At 61.8% G+C, this 15,563-nt stretch overlaps 2 protein-coding genes across 5 annotated transcripts in view; one reads left to right on the top strand and one right to left on the bottom strand.

Annotated features, from left to right (window-relative positions):
- Positions 1 to 2,046, bottom strand: part of FAF2 (Fas associated factor family member 2) — a 37,500-nt gene extending 35,454 nt beyond the window's left edge. For 2 of the 3 annotated variants that reach the window (XR_007357940.2, XM_048860071.2), the window contains exon 1: positions 381 to 821. Coding sequence is in view for 2 of the 3 variants with exons in the window: in XM_048860071.2 (XP_048716028.2) it covers positions 381 to 806 (426 nt within the window). In the remaining variant the exon portion in view is untranslated. Of the gene's footprint in view, positions 1 to 380; positions 822 to 1,759 lie in introns of those variants that run through there. The other variant, XM_075131219.1, reaches the window with a different exon arrangement.
- Positions 2,047 to 2,429: 383 nt separating this feature from the next.
- Positions 2,430 to 14,863, top strand: CLTB (clathrin light chain B). 2 transcript variants are annotated; one of them, XM_048860084.2, is made up of 6 exons: positions 2,431 to 2,666; positions 6,365 to 6,411; positions 9,694 to 9,811; positions 10,544 to 10,655; positions 11,237 to 11,290; positions 12,331 to 14,863. In XM_048860084.2, exons 1-6 carry the CDS (start codon positions 2,501 to 2,503, stop codon positions 12,500 to 12,502), a joined length of 669 nt encoding a protein of 222 aa, XP_048716041.1. In that variant the 5' UTR covers positions 2,431 to 2,500; the 3' UTR covers positions 12,503 to 14,863. The 2 variants fall into 2 exon arrangements, with proteins under 2 accessions (XP_048716042.1, XP_048716041.1); XM_048860085.2 differs by lacking the exon at positions 11,237 to 11,290 and having other exon boundaries at positions 2,430 to 2,666.
- Positions 14,864 to 15,563: the final 700 nt, after the last annotated feature.

The following is a 15,563-nucleotide window of genomic DNA, read 5'->3' on the forward strand; positions in this document are numbered from 1 at the left end:
TCGCCGCGGGGCGAACCGGCCAGAGCACCGGGGGGCGGGGATGGGGCGAGCAATGCACCTGCTCGCTGCGGGGCTCGGCGTGGGCGCAGCCGACGGCCCCGTCCCGAGGGCCGCGCAGCGGCAGGGGCCCCGGGGCCGCACGGTCCCCGCCCCGGGTCCTGCTCAGCCCCGCGGCCGGCGCAGGCGGAGCTCCCGGCCGCGCGCGGGCTCTCTGGGGCGGGGCCCGGCTCCGCGAGCGCCCGGGGCCCCCGGCCGGACAGGGCTCGGCGGCCCCCGAGGCCCCGCCGGGGAAGTCGAGGCCGGCTTGGCCCGGCCCCCTCACACCGCTCCCGCGCCGGGCCGCTGCGGGGCCCCGGGCCCGGCTCCCCCCGGGCCGGCACCTGGAACTGCAGCAGCCGCTCGGTCTGCTCCGCCGTCAGCTCCCGCTCCTCAGGCGCCGCCATTTTGCCGCCGCCTCTGACCCGCCGCTGCGTCACTCTCCGGAACTGACGTACCACGCCGCCGCACTTCCGCCCTGGCGCGGCGGGCAGCTGCTCCGGGGAGAGCCGGACCCCTTGCCAACGGCCGCTTCCCTGGCCCAGCCGGAAACGGCCGAGCGCCATCCGGAGATGCCCGAACCTCACTCGGGATTGTCCGGAAATACCCGAACCCTGGCACAGGTGCCACGTGACCAACCAGCGGCCGTTCCCGAACTTGGCACGAAGCTGTCCGGAGATGCCCGAAGGCCGTGGTCGCGGCGGGGACCGCCGGGTTCGAATCTGGCCTCCGGCCACAGCCTGGCCCCGGGCCTTCAGCCTCAGCCCCATGCGGGCACAACGGGCTGGGCTGCTGGGCTGCACGGGCCACGGATGGGCCAGCTCTCTGCACCCTGGGCTGCATTCTCCTGGGCCTGGGCAGCCCTCCTCCCACCTCCTGAGACATAGGTCAGGCCCCAGGCCCCAGTTCTGACTGTGCTCAGCACCAGGGGCTGCAGAGGGAGATGTCAGAACCCTGCAGGGGCCAAGTGGCGATAAGCTGTCCCCGCTGCTCCCCGCCCAGGTCTCCTCCTGGTTTCAAATAGTGGCTGGTTTAATCCTGAAACAGGAGGTTTAACCTTCCTGCCCCCCACATCTGCTGGGACAGTCACTTGTCACCTGCGACAGTCTTATTTCTACACTTCTGGCCATTGGAGTGAACTTCGTTCTTGCCCTCTGCTGAATTCACGTCCCCACACCATCTCCCGCCACCCCTAATGGCACAGACCCCCCCCCTCCACCACCCTGTACATACACATATCACCCCCCCTTCACACCAGTAACAAAAGGCACCAGATGGTGGGCAATTGTCCCCCTCCACTACACTCCCTTACAGCTCTGCAAACTGGTGTCCTCGGCTGGACTCTTCGCAGCCTCAGGGTTAGCAAATGTGAGGAATTTTCAAAGCAGGGGGCTTGGGAGAAACTGAGATTATGGGCAGACTCCCAAGAACAACCCTGGCTGCACACTCCAGAAACATCCCAGAGCCATTCTGGACTGGCAGGGCTGATGTGGACGGGGGTATCATACACACACGCACACACACTTTCTGGGTACCCAAAGGGGGAGAAGGGCAGGGTTTCCATGTTTGGTAACTATAATGCCTCATGGGGCCCGCTTGTCTCTGCACTGACCAGCTGTGGCTCAAGGTGAGCACTTCCCATAGAAATCCTGAGATGGGTCAATACCGTCCCAAGAAATTTAAAAGGTGCTGGGCCAAATTTAGAATAAGGGAACAAACTGACCCCTGTGCAGGTCTGAGCAGGTAAACGCAGGTCTGTTTCTTGCTGCACATGCTCTGCTGGGCCCCTTATTCTATTTCCAAATGTGCCCAGCCACGGGGCTCCCTGCAGGAATACCGGCTTGTTCATCATGTGTACAGCGCCCCGGCTGTGTCCAGGGCTTTGCAGAGAAGGGCCCTGCCCCAAGGAGCTTACACGGGGACAAGCCCAGGGCTCAAGGAAAGCCCAGGGCCTGGGGGCGCTTGGCGGGGGGGCTGCTAAGTGCCACCGCTGGATGGGTGCCTCTTCCTCCCCCCTCCGCCCCGGGTGCGGGTTCAGGGAGCAGCGCCCCGCCCCGCTCCGCCGGGGGGGCAGGCAGGGGTGTGCGAGGCTGCTCGCCCTGGGGAGCTGGGGCACCCGCGGGAAGGCCGCGGGGGGCAGCGGCAGGTAGCCGGGGACCCCCGGGGTCGGGGCTCGGGGACCCCCGGGGTCGGGGCTCGGAGCCCGGCGGCACCCCCTTCGCGCCCGCCTGGGCTCGCCGCGGCCCCGCGCCGCGAAGGGTCCCGCCTTAGGGGGCGAGCCCGGCCCCCCGCTCCCCTCTGCTCCACCCCGGAGCCGCCCGGGCCCCGCGCCCCCCCCGGGGCGCCCCGCCCGCCGCCGCCCGGACCCCGCGCCCCCCCCGGGGCGCCCCGCCCGCCGCCAGGCTCCGCCCGCAGTGACCGCCCCGTCCGTCCCCGGCTCCGTGCGCTGCGCGGCGGGGCCACCATGGCCGACGACTTCGGCTTCTTCTCGTCGTCGGAGAGCGGCGCCCCGGAGGAGGACCCCGCCGCCGCCTTCCTGGCCCAGCAGGAGAGCGAGATCGCCGGCATCGAGAACGACGAGGGCTTCGGGGCGGCCGACGGGGGCCCGGGGCAGGCCCCGGACGTGGGGGGTGAGTGCGGGGAGGGGGCGGGCTGGGTCCGGCCTGGGCCCCCCGCTGGGGGTGGGGAATGCGCCCTCCCCCCATGGGGCTGGGTGGGGAATGCTCCCTCCCCCCGTGGGGCTGGGCACGGCGTGTGACCCCAGCGGGGGTGGGGAATGCTCCCTCCCCCCGTGGGGCTGGGCACGGCGTGTGGCCCCAGCGGGGGTGGGGAATGCTCCCTCCCCCCGTGGGGCTGGGCACGGCGTGTGACCCCAGCGGGGGTGGGGAATGCTCCCTCCCCCCGTGGGGCTGGGCACGGCGGGTGGCCCCAGCGGGGGTGGGGAATGCTCCCTCCCCCCGTGGGGCTGGGCACAGCGTGTGACCCCAGCGGGGGTGGGGAATGCTCCCTCCCCCCGTGGGGCTGGGCACGGCGTGTGGCCCCAGTGGTTCCGTTCCCCGCTCTGCAGTGGGTGGAATGGGCTCACCGCCTGCCCGAGGAGTAGGGTTCCCAGGTCCCTTCTATACGTCTAGCAGGGGCTGAGCACAGATGTTGTTACCCTGGAGTTCAATGGTCAGCATGGCTGCCCCTGGCTCAGGGATCCCTGGGAAGGGCTGGTGCTGCTCGCTTTGGGCTTTCCTCTCCCAGTGCTGCTTACTAAAGATCAGGACACAGCGGCCACTTCTCAGTGTGACGTGCCCCGGGAACTCCTGCCCCATAGGGCTGGGCTGATGTCAGGCCAAAGGCAAGCTGCCCCAGCTCTGCCCTGCCATGATCCCTCTACAAAGGAGAGGAGGCTAAGTCTCTGTGGCTCATTCAGGCAATAAGGGGTCCCTCATGCTGGCTGCGGGGTGGGCTTGTGAAGGGGGCGGTCGGCTTGTCACATGCGACATGAGCACATCAGGGCTTGGAAGGTCGCAGGCCTGGCTCTCCTCTAGCCCAGTGTAGGGACAGGTCCATGGAGTTCACAGCAGAGCCAGATTCAGGGCCCAGGGAGGCATTGGGAGTAGCAGCTGGAAATGCTGCCAGACAAGACCCAGCAAGCCACGGGATTGGGTGTAGCCACCTACTTAGTGTGTGTGTGTGCAAGAGTGTGAGGGGGTGGAGGAGAAGGGAGGGTGCGGCTGTGCAGGGGTGGGAAACAGCAACAGAGAGGGATCTAAGGCCCTGCTGGGGCTGGAGCAGCTGGCAGGGTGGAAGGTTGAAGTCTGCTTCCTCAGGCCCCTTTGTCATGCTGTCTCTCCCTGGGGTAGCCTCCCCTAAGGCCATTAGCTCAGCTGGGCTGAAGCTGTGAGCTCCAAGGCTGGTCTGGTCCTTGCCTGACTGCATTGGCTGTGTGAATCCAGGACATGGGGGTCCAACTGAGCTGCAGGCCCCTGCCTGCCTGCATGTCGTTGGGGAGAACCCAGAGCTCACTCTAGGTGGAGGCAGGGGCCTCTTCTCGGTGCTCCACTACCCCTCTAAGGCCTTCAAAGTGGCTGGAGTCTGGCTCCCCTGTGCCCCAAATAGCCTTCACCTCTGTTGGAATTATTAGTAATATTAGAAATAATTAATATGGGAGACTACCAGACACAAGTTGCTCAGAACATGCCTGACTGCCTAAAAATAAGCAGTCATTGTAGCCGAGACAGCACAATGTGATCAGAAGCATGTCATCAGTGTACTTATGGATGGGCCAGACCTCGGGAAAGCAGCCTTATCCTGGTGTGCTCCAGCGTAATGAGTGAGGGTCTGACAAAGAACCCTCAAACTCATCACTCTTTTTATACCAGTGCTGCCATTGCCACTTGAGCCAACAAATACTTCACACTTCACCCTAATTTTCAAACTGAATCCAGATGGGATGTACAACCTCCTTTCTCCCCGGGTCTTTCCTCCTCCTCTCGTCCCCTCCGACCTGCTGTCCAACAGCTTTTGCATGCCACCTGGACTCACCTAGCCTTTATTTTTAAGATAGCACGGGTATGTGGGGTGAGCAGGTCCATGTTGGCTCCTTTTAAGACAGATTCTTGTTGTCTTATCTGAAACCATCTGCAGTCACCCCTACCGATCAGAGGCCTTCTTTGTAGAAACTGTCCCTTACCTCATTAATTACTTTTTGAACTAGACATCCTTCCTCCTCCATTCCTTCTGGCCTCATAACTCGTGATTTTCAAGGCCTTCTTTCTACTAACTAGTCAGGGCCTTGCTTCACAATGTGTATGTTTTCTTAACCAAAGCGAACTTTAGTTCTTTACTGTAATATTTATTCCACAACCTAACAGCCGGAAGCCTGGCCAACATGCCCAACACGCTCATCTCAGGGATCGATCTCTGAAGGGGCGAGGGCGGGGGTGGATAATTCTGCCCATTTTATAGAGGGAGAGACTGAGCCACAGAGGGAGGGGGCCTGCCCAGTCACAGGGCGTCAATGCTTGTGCTGCGAGTAGAACCCAGAACTTCCAGTTCCCAGCCCGTAAGCAATGTCCCTCCTCCCAGCTCTGAAGCTGTGAGCTCCAAGGCTGGTCTGGTCCTTGCCTGACTGCATTGGCCGTGTGAATCCAGGACATGGGGGTCCAACTGAGCTCCTCCCAGCTCTGCCCCGTTGGAGCATTTCCCCAGATGTGGCATTGGGAGCCTCAGCAGCTGACTCCCTGGTGGTCCCGACTCCCTGGTGGCCCCGCCAAAGGCTCCGGGACCCCTCTCTTGGAAGCTCTGTCCTGCCTGCCTGGGGATGGCACGGCACCCACAAAGTGGAGTCAAAATGGTCCAGCCTCTGTTTGGGATTCCCAGCAGCTGGTTGGAGGGATTCAGCTGATTGCCCCTCTGAATGACCAATCACATGTGCCCATGTGTGACCTCGCAGCTGAGGGGCCTTGCCTTTGGTTGGAATGTTTGAAAGATGGGGGCATATTTGTTGTTACTAATAATAGTCTTAATAACAATCAGTGCGCTTCAACCTGGCCAGCCTCCCGGCTTGGGAGCAGAACCCTGCAATTGCTCTGATCACTGGATAAGATAAAGCACCAGGAAAAGTGTCCTAAGGACCTGAGCCGAACCCCCTCGAACACATGTCTGGGGGGAGAGGCGGAGGGGGATGCTCCACAGAGGGGGAGTCTCACACCCTGGGGCTAACACTGAGCCCCCCAAACGAGGGGGTTGGAGATTCCAGATTCCCACCAGCAGGAGGTTCAGGGATGTCTCTGCTGGAGCCGGGTCCCTCAGCTACAAGGTCTTTAAATCCCAACGTGGCAGCTTAAAATCCTGCCACCTCTCCCTAGGCAGCCCGGAGGATGCAGGGCGGGTGGGCATTATGTGATCACAGTGCTGGGAGCAGGGGGCTGCTGCCTTTTGCATGAGCTGAAGTGAAGCCAGGGGAATTACTGTCAGCAAAGTGAGGGACCCCAAAATGGACTAGAGCCAGGGAGATGGTGCTGCACAAGCTTCCCTTTGCACAGCTCTGACCCACAGCCCCCCGCTGTCCTAGCCCTGTGTGCTCCACCCACACAGTTCTGCCAATGCCCTTCACTTCTGACCCACAGCCCCCCGTCTATCCTGGCCCTGGGCTCCCCCCCCATAGCTCTCCCAGTGCCATTCAATCATGACCCCCTGCTCTTCCAGCCATGAGCTCTTCACTCCCCTCTCACCCCAACACACACAGCTCTCTGTGCCAAGCTGAAAGCAGCAATCGTGGGTCCCTCGTGTGCTGCTAACAGCCGGGTAACATGTTTCTCTCTTGCCTCCCATGCAGCTGACTTTGAGGACGTGGGGGCCACTGTGAATGGAGATGTCTTTCAGGTGAGAGCCAGATCCTTCGCCCTGCCCTGCACTTAGGGACGGTCAGCCAGTGGGTTTGCTTGGACCCTGGCATCCTGCCTCTGCACCCGGGTGCTGCTGTGCTGCTCATGGAAACATCCCACATCTGTATCTGAGCAAGGGGGAGCCCGGTGCTCCATCTCTGCCCTGTTTCCTTGACATGCCAGCCCGTCTGTCTGTGCCAGGGCATTAGAGGTGACGGAACTGGACTGAGCAGCAGGGTCCTGTGGGTTCCTGACTGGATTAAAGTCCCACCTATTCCCCCTGTTGGATCTGTGCTCAAGTGAGGGATGTCCCCCAGCTGGGGAGCTGCAGCAACCAAAGGGTCTAAAGCTGGGGGCAGCCTGTTGGAGCTGAATTGGGAGACAGAAAACCCAGAGAGACCCTCCCCAAAGGCCTTGTGTTTCTCCAGCCCACCCAGTCTCTTCGTTAAATGGGCTGCGGCTGTCCCGGGGCAGCTGGATGGCCTCTCTCAGCAAAGGCTGGAGCCGAGAGGCGATGAGGAGGGTAGTGGGACAGCAGTGGGGTCCAGCCTCTTGCTCCTGCTCGTAGAAAATGATGGCACCCGGGAGGGACGTGTGACACCTCCTTTCCAAGTTGGAGCAGCCCAGCTGGTTTATCAGCCTGGTTTTCCTCGTACTTCAGCTGGCACAAGTCAGGGCAAGCCCCACAGATCCCAGCGAGAGGAGACCCGGACGCAGAGATTTAGGGGCCCCAGCCACTCTCTGGGGTCCTGTCGCTACAGTACGTTCCACTGGTGTTGGACTCATGGGGCCTCCGGTCACAATGCCAATCCCCACCCAGGGGCATGGGCATGTGCAGCATCTCCCTTTGCATCTGCTAGGGACATGCCTCCCAGGACCCCCTCTCCAGGTCTCAGTCACTGTCTCCGCGGGCAGAGTGCTCAGCCCTCTCCCCAGACCTGGCTGTGTGGGGTGGAGGGAGAGTAGTGGCTCCTGGCAGGGAGGAATATTTCACCCCTCCACGTAGCTAGCCAGTGGGATGCGTGGGTTGGCTGGGCTTGATTCATGGGAGGATGATCCCATCAGACAGGGAGGGACTTAATTAGATCAGGGCATTTCAGAGGAGAGCTGCACCCTAATAGCCCTGCTCAGTGGAAGGAGGGGCTGGGGGCATGGAGGGGTTGGGGCAGAGAGCACCTTCCACCGGCTGTGCTATGTCATGGCCTGCTCCTGAGCAGGGCTAAGTACCTGCATCGCCCAGTGATTTCGGTGCTTGGCCCTCACAGGGGAGAGCTTTGAATCGGAGCTCTGCTCAGATGTCCGAGTGGCCCCTCTTCACACCAGGATGGGCTCAGGGATGAGCTGCAGACTCCAGGGCCCAAAGAATCATCTCTGCTCCAGGACAGGGAGCTACAGCCTCCCTTCCAGCTGTAGCTGCCTTCCAAGTGTAGCCCCTTTGACCCAGCAGCGATGGGGAACGGCCCTCGCTGGGCCCTGCAGGTGTGTGGGGCTGGCAGAGGGATCTGCCCGTGACCTCTATAGGAACGGCCCTCGCTGGGCCCTGCAGTGTGTGGGGCTGGCAGAGGGATCTGCCCGTGACCTCTATAGGAACGGCCCTCGCTGGGCCCTGCAGGTGTGTGGGGCTGGCAGAGGGATCTGCCCGTGACCTCTATAAGAACGGCCCTCGCTGGGCCCTGCAGTGTGTGGGGCTGGCAGAGGGATCTGCCCGTGACCTCTATAGGAACGGCCCTCGCTGGGCCCTGCAGGTGTGTGGGGCTGGCAGAGGGATCTGCCCGTGACCTCTATAGGAACGGCCCTCGCTGGGCCCTGCAGTGTGTGGGGCTGGCAGAGGGATCTGCCCGTGACCTCTATAGGAACGGCCCTCGCTGGGCCCTGCAGGTGTGTGGGGCTGGCAGAGGGATCTGCCCGTGACCTCTATAGGAACGGCCCTCGCTGGGCCCTGCAGTGTGTGGGGCTGGCAGAGGGATCTGCCCGTGACCTCTATAGGAACGGCCCTCGCTGGGCCCTGCAGGTGTGTGGGGCTGGCAGAGGGATCTGCCCGTGACCTCTATAGGAACGGCCCTCGCTGGGCCCTGCAGTGTGTGGGGCTGGCAGAGGGATCTGCCCGTGACCTCTATAGGAACGGCCCTCGCTGGGCCCTGCAGGTGTGTGGGGCTGGCAGAGGGATCTGCCCGTGACCTCTATAGGAACGGCCCTCGCTGGGCCCTGCAGTGTGTGGGGCTGGCAGAGGGATCTGCCCGTGACCTCTATAGGAACGGCCCTCGCTGGGCCCTGCAGTGTGTGGGGCTGGCAGAGGGATCTGCCCCTGATCTCTGTGCAGTCGCTGAGAAGGGAAGGTGGGGTTGATGCTACCTAGAGGCAGAACAGCACCACCTTGCGGGCCCTGTGGGACTGAGCCTTCGGCACCAGCTCTTCCCAACTCCCCTGGCCAGAGCTATAACACCCCTCGTTATCGGTGACTGTGCCCAGCCCCTCCCTCCGGGGACTCGGCGGTGAGGGCGGGACACCAGGGGTGATGCCAGCAATATGACACTAGGACCCAGAAGTAGGGAGGCGTCCGGCTCCAAGCAGTGGAGGGATCGGGGTGGAGGGATCAGTAGCAGGACGGTGCCCTATCAGAATGACTGTGACATCACAGGCGCATTAGCCAGGGGGCTGCGTCTGCCCCGTGATGTCAGTTGTTAGGATGATGTCACAAAGGTGCAGCCCGTAGCCCCTCCCCAGAGCAGCAGCAGCTGATGGGGGCGTGACGGGGACAGACATGAAAGTCGTGTTGGCAGCGAATGGCAAGTTCTATCGGGTTGCGCCGGTGAGTGGCTACTTGGCAGGAGGCGGGTGGGAGATGCTGGGCCCTGAGGAGCTGGGCAGTGGGACAGGTTTGATGCTGTTAGAAGGTGCCAGGCTGGCAGCTAGGTGCCTAGCTTAGTGCAGGCAAGCTGGCTTGTTGGAGAGGAGGGCGTCTGGCCTCAGTGGCCCCTGGCTCTGTGCTGAGGGGGTGCTTGGGGTCAGCCGTGGGGGTGGGCTCCTTGCTGTGGATATGGGAACAGACTGAGCCCCTCAGTTCTTCCTCCTGGGCCCCTCAGTGTGCACTGGTGGGGAGGAGGTTTGATCACTATCAGTCCAGAGGGGGGCATCACACTTCACCCCTCTGCAGGGGTTCACCCGCTGAGGTTCCTCCCCACCACATGCCCTTGCTGCGCCCTGCTTGCGGAGGGCCTGAGGGCAGGCAGGGAGTGCTGGAGAGGGCTGCTTTTCATGGGGGAGTGCTTATGTCCCGCAGGAATCCAACGGCCCCACGGATGGCTACGCAGCCATCGCCCGGGCTGACAGGCTGACCCAGGAGCCCGAGAGCATCCGCAAATGGCGGGAGGAGCAAAAGAAACGGTTGCAGGAGCTGGGTGAGTGGGGTGGGCAGGGCGGGAGGCTCCTCCACACAGCACAGAGACCCTGCCTGCCTCTGTCCCTAGCAGCTGCGGAGAGCCTGGGCTCCTGGCACTTTCAGCCCTCGTCTACCTGCTGCATTGATCATACACCCACTGCCACGCTCCCAGGCATCCCGGGAAACAGTCTACCCCTCCCCGCCAGCAAATGCCCCTGGCTCGTTCCCTGACCCTGGCTGGGGCGCCGACCCAAAGGCCAGGCTCCCTGCAGGCTCAGGCTTCCCCAGCAGGAAGTGTGGGTAGGTGCCGCAGCTCCTACGCTGCCTGCACACCTCTCTCACTGAAGCCTCCTCTTGCGCGCTCCACTCGGCTTCTGCAGCGGGAAGGCACGGAGAGAGTGGGCCACACGCAGGCGCTGAAAGCCAGGTCAGTGGCCATGGCTGGAAGGGCCCTAGTTCTTGGGGGCTGCAGAGCCCCGCGGGCATGCAATTTAGCTGGGAGGATGGGAAGCTCCTGCCACCTTGTGCTGGAGCAGCAGGGTGATCTTGTGACAGGAGCATCTGCCCCCTTGGGGTGTGGGGATTCCCTCAGGACAGAGTCTCTGACAGGACCCTGCTGCCTATACAGCCCTGTCTGCCTCTGTTCTCCTACCAAGGGAGTGAGCTGACCCAGACTGGGTGGGGCTCCCCCTGCAGCAGAGCCTGCTGTGTGTCTGGCTGCCTGCTGACCGTCTGTCCTGCTGTGCTCTAGATGCTGCTTCGAAGGTGACGGAGCAGGAATGGCGCGAAAAGGCCAAGAAGGACCTGGAGGAGTGGAACGTGCGTCAGAACGAGCAGATGGAGAAGAACCGAGTTAACAACAGGTATTGCGGGGGATGGCGTGGTGGGGCCGGCCAGTGATGCAGGGAGCCTGTCGCTCAGCTGAGCTGTGTGCAGCCAGAGGAGGTGCTGGGGGTTGGTCCACCCAGAGTCCCCCTAAAGCCAGATCCACAGTGCCCCATGCCAGCAACAGTCACTGTCAATAATAGCTCACAGTCTCCTGGTGCCGTGAAATGCAGCCACCCGTGGGCTGGAGCTCAGCAGAGGGGTGGTGGGGATCTTTGTCAGGAAATAGGGTCAGACCCCTACTCCTCTGAGAGGTGTTCTGTCTGCCTCGCTCCAGAAGGTCTCATCCTGTCCAGATGCTGCCAGATGCTGGTTTCCGTGGTGCTGATGCTGTGGCATCTCAGCACTGAGTCAGTCCGATTTCCCGCCTGCCTCGCGCCGAGGGGTTTCTGCGTACCTGCACTGCTGCCGGGTGTCTGCTCAGCTCCAGGGTCACTCGCGAATCGGAACAGGTTCCCTGCCCGTCGCGCTGGGGAAGGACACTAACCCCGTCTCTCTCTCTCTCTCTCTCTCTAACCCTTTGCCTGCCTGGCTGCTCTGTCTCCTGCTCACGCGCTAGGATTGCTGACAAAGCATTTTACCAGCAGCCGGACGCCGACGTGATCGGCTATGTGTATGTGCCTCTTGCTGTCTCTGTGTCCTTTCCCTAGAGGGCCCTGGGGGAGCCAGGCGGGCGTGGGGATTTCAAACCCCAGAGACACTCGCTGCCCAAATAGGGGTTCCCAGGGGCCCTTGGCCTCAAGGATGGCGGCACCCAGCTGAGCACGTCCTACTGGCAGATTCACAAGAGATGAGTGGGGCTCTGGATCATGCTTGTTAAAGCAGATAGAAAGAGGGGAGATGACCCATCAAGAATTTGCCCCCCAGGCTCACGCCCCTGGGAGGAGATTGCTGCACCTGCCTCCCCAGGGCTGGCTGGGCAACGTCCCAGGTGAGCACAGGGCCCAAGGAGTCTGAGCGCAGCAAGGGTCAGCACCTGGGGCACCCTTCACATGAGGCAGACGGCTCTGTCTGGATGTGTAAGAGCCTCGCTCACTGCTGGGAGCCAGGGTCCAGGAACCAGCTGTCTCAGGCCTGGAGATCTGGGAGCATGAGCCCAGCAGCTGGAGGGGGAGGATAGTTTGCAGGCTGGGGGAGTGGGGGGTGTTTCCCCAGCCCAGAGAGCAGACATTCCCTCTTACTGGGGCTGGGCTGGCCGCAGGCTCAGACAGGCAGGCTGGCTGTGCTGAGCCCAGCGGCTCTAGGACAGTAGGATAACAATGGCCAGGCCATTCCTGATGCTGTTGTTTGTGACACTGGGCTACCAACATCCCCCATATCCCCAAAGCAAAGGGGCGGGTGGCTAGTTTCTCTTGGGAGCAGCTGGCTGGGGCCCCCGGATCTCCTGTTCTCTGTCTCTCCTAGTTCTGCAGCCCCAAGCGCTTGCTCTGGAATGGCCCAGCCAGGACTCTGTGTCCCAGAAGGAGGGGGTGTTGCCTGATCGTGGGAGAGGAGATGGGGGTGAACCAGGTGGGAGTGCAGGTGTGGTGCCTAGCAGCCCCTGGGTCCTACCCACTGGGAAACAGGAACCTCCCTGGTCTCAGGAGGGGAGATCCAGCAGCCCCCTCTCCTTCAGAGACTGACCCCCACATCTCTCCCACCTGTCTCCCCCAGGGCCTCGGAGGAAGCCTTCCTGAAGGAGTCCAAGGAAGAAAACCCCGGCACAGAGTGGGAGAAGGTGGCCCAGCTGTGTGACTTCAACCCCAAGAGCAGCAAGCAATGGAAGGATGTGTCAAGGATGCGCTCGGTGCTCATCTCCCTCAAACAGACACCCCTGTCCCGCTAGCCGCCCGCCCAGCACGACCAAAGAGTGGGGGGGACAGGGGCGGACATGGGCCACTCTTCCGCCAGCGGGCTCGCCTGGACCAGCACATCAGGTTCAGTTGGATGCCAGCAAGGGGTGCTGCTGCCCCCACCCCCACTCCCCCGCCCCCTTTGCTTCCCGGTGCGTGTGGCTAATTTGGTTGGGTCGCTGGTTGTAACTGTCCCCCTGATTTTCCTTTGCTTAAAGGGTGCATTGGTCTCTTTTTACACTTATTTATTACCATGGTGGTTCCCTGGGCAGCAGGGCTGGGCTCCCTCCCTCACTGCTTCTGGGGAGGAGAGCTCGACGCCGGCAGGCCAGGCACAGGCCTCTGACACTGTGAGAGATCCCGGGGTCTCCTTGCTGTCCCTCACACCGACTCTCCCTTCTCTGCCTCAAACCCATCCAGCTTCTTCCCCCGGGACAGAGAGCTGAGCCAGTTCGGTGGGAGCAAACCCTGCCGCCTCCTGCCTGAGATGCTGGGCCACAGCACTGGGTGACAGCGGGATGAGAGGCAACATTGTCTAGTATCCTAGCATGGGGCTGGGAGCCAGGACGCCTGGGTTCTACTCCCAGTTCCTCGTGGGACCCTGGCTCTCCTGTGTCCACCTGTAACAGGGGATGGCTGTGACACTGGGAGGGGCAGGGCCGGTTCCTGGCTGCACAGGTGTGACATCAGCCAGAGGCAGCGGCTAGTTGCACACAAGCTGCCAGGGAAAAAGGAGAATCCCAGTCATGGGCGCTCCAGGCGGAGCAGAGCTGGGAGCATGCAGGAGCGTCTGGGTCTGGGAGGTAGCAACCCCCAGCTCCTCCTCCAGTGTTAGCGTGAGTCTCTGGCATAGCAGTACCGGAGAGGCAATGGCAGTGGCTAACCCTGCCCTGGGGAACTCTCTGCCACAGGATAGTGCTGAGGCTGAGCTCCCAGGATTGGGTATGTGGCTGGCTAAGGACACATCAATGGGTTTGACAAGTCAAGTTCGGACTCAGGAGAAACCTCCCCTAGGGGAACTTATTCCACCACTGCTCATTAGGGAACTTCTTGTTCCTCCCTCTGGAGCACCTCTCATGGAGACTGAATACCAGGCTCGATGAGCCCCTGGGCTGAGCTGCTCCGGCACTTCCTCTGCTCCTAAGTGAAGGTGGCTGGGAGGGGAGTGCTGAGCTCAAGCAGAGCTGCCCCTGCCCTGCTGCAGGGGACACGGGCTGAGATCCCTGTTTGCGCTTGGCCAGGGAGAGAAAACGCCCACCGGCCCGCGCGTGGACTTGATATTCCAGAGGAAAAACTCTAGCTCTGGTGTTTGGACTCTGCCCTGCCTCTGAGCAACCGATGAGCCCTCAAAAAGTAAGGGGAGTGCCTGGGGTGGGGACAGGTACCAGCTGAGGCAGCCTGGCCTAGTGGCTTCACGTTCTCTCGCTGCTGTTTCTTCTGTCCCACCCCTGGCCTGCCAGCTAAAGGGACTCCACTGTCCTCCCCTGAGCGATGCCCTTTGAGGAGGGGGCTCAGCTTCCTCCCCAAGCACCTTATCTCTCAATAGGGTCTTGGTGGGGCCAGGGCAGCCCCATCTAGCTCCCAGCACAGGGAGCCTGGAGGCTAGAAACCATCTCTGCACTCAGGAGCAGACAGGCACGCTGGACCCCCTTTGCCCTTGGGCTCTGTCTCCTGCCATGTTCTTGCGCTCTCTGTCCTGGCCGCATGCGCCTCGGGCAGGGACTGGGTCAGGTGTAATGCAGCATGGTTTACGGGGACCTCACACAGGGCATGCTGCCTGGTGCTGGGTGGGGAGAGCAGGCTGGGAGGAGACACTGGCAGGGAGCTCAGGGCGAAGTCCATAAAGACAGGAGCCCCCTCCAGCCAATGGGGTGAGGCACCGGGGAACCTCTCTCCTCTGCAGACCTAGCCCTGCCCATGAGCTAATTGGACTTGGCTGTCATAGGGCCCTGTCTGACTCTGCTCCAGCTTAGTTCTGCTGGGCGTTAGCCCTGCTGCTCAGGTGGATTAGGCCCGGTTTAGGGCTGCAGCTCTTGGCAGGTGCTCCGAGACGCCAGGCTGGGATTTCCTGCTCCAGGACTCTGATCGTGGCAGAGCAGCAGCCTGGAACTGGGCCTAGCTCCTGCATGAATAGGGGGCAGGAAGCATGGCTTGGGCATCCCCCCCTCATTCCCAGTGGGGAGCAGGACCCCGGGGTGATAGCTGGTACTGCTGCTTTACAGACAAGGGCCCGGCTCCTGTTCCTCCTCCTGCCCGGTGACAGCTCTGGGGAGCACTATGCCTGTTGTATGTCCCCCCTGCTTTGGTATATGTGACCTTGTACAAATAAACTGACATGACTCCACCCCGCCCAAGGAGCAGTTTCTCGCTTTCTTTCTTTCTAGGCTGATGCTTCTCTGAGCGGGCATGGGGGAATCCACCGCAGCTGCTGTGCTGAGCCCACAAACTGGGCACTGCAGACTGGGGTAGGGCTAAAAGGAGACCTTAGGGCAGAGCCACCCTAAAGAAAAGCAGGAGTGACCTGGTCAGGGCAGGAAGGCTGAGTTAGCGCTGCAGCTTTACTACCAGCAGTTGCTGTGGGCTCAGCTCAGGGCTGGCAGGTCAGGGTTATTGATGAATTCTGAGCCTCGAGGAAGCAGAGAGCTAATCATGATCTTGTTTGGAGTTGAGCTTCCCCCACACAGCTGGGGTTTCTCCTGAGCAGACATTGCCAGTCTCGCTCCATTCAGACTTCAGCCTCTGGGGTAGCTTTCATTGTGCAGACCCTCAGGCTCCAGGGGAGGGGTGCTCCGAGCCTTTCTGGATTAGATGGTAGAAGCAGCTACCCCCTGGCCTGAAACAAGTCAACTCCAGTTGTCCAACGCAGAATCCTCTTTGGAGGTAGCCTCAGTGATGGAGCCAAGACATGGAAAGGAAGGTTCATCCAAAGGAAGGTTTATTAAGCAGCAGCCTCCACCCAACTGAAGAGAAACAGTTTCACCTGTCAACACGATCAGATACAATGCACCGGCCTCCTGCAGGCCACCTCCCAGGACCAGGGCAGAACATGCTACT

Source organism: Caretta caretta, chromosome 8 (assembly GCF_965140235.1).
Source record: "Caretta caretta isolate rCarCar2 chromosome 8, rCarCar1.hap1, whole genome shotgun sequence".
Taxonomy (NCBI): Eukaryota; Metazoa; Chordata; order Testudines; family Cheloniidae; genus Caretta; species Caretta caretta.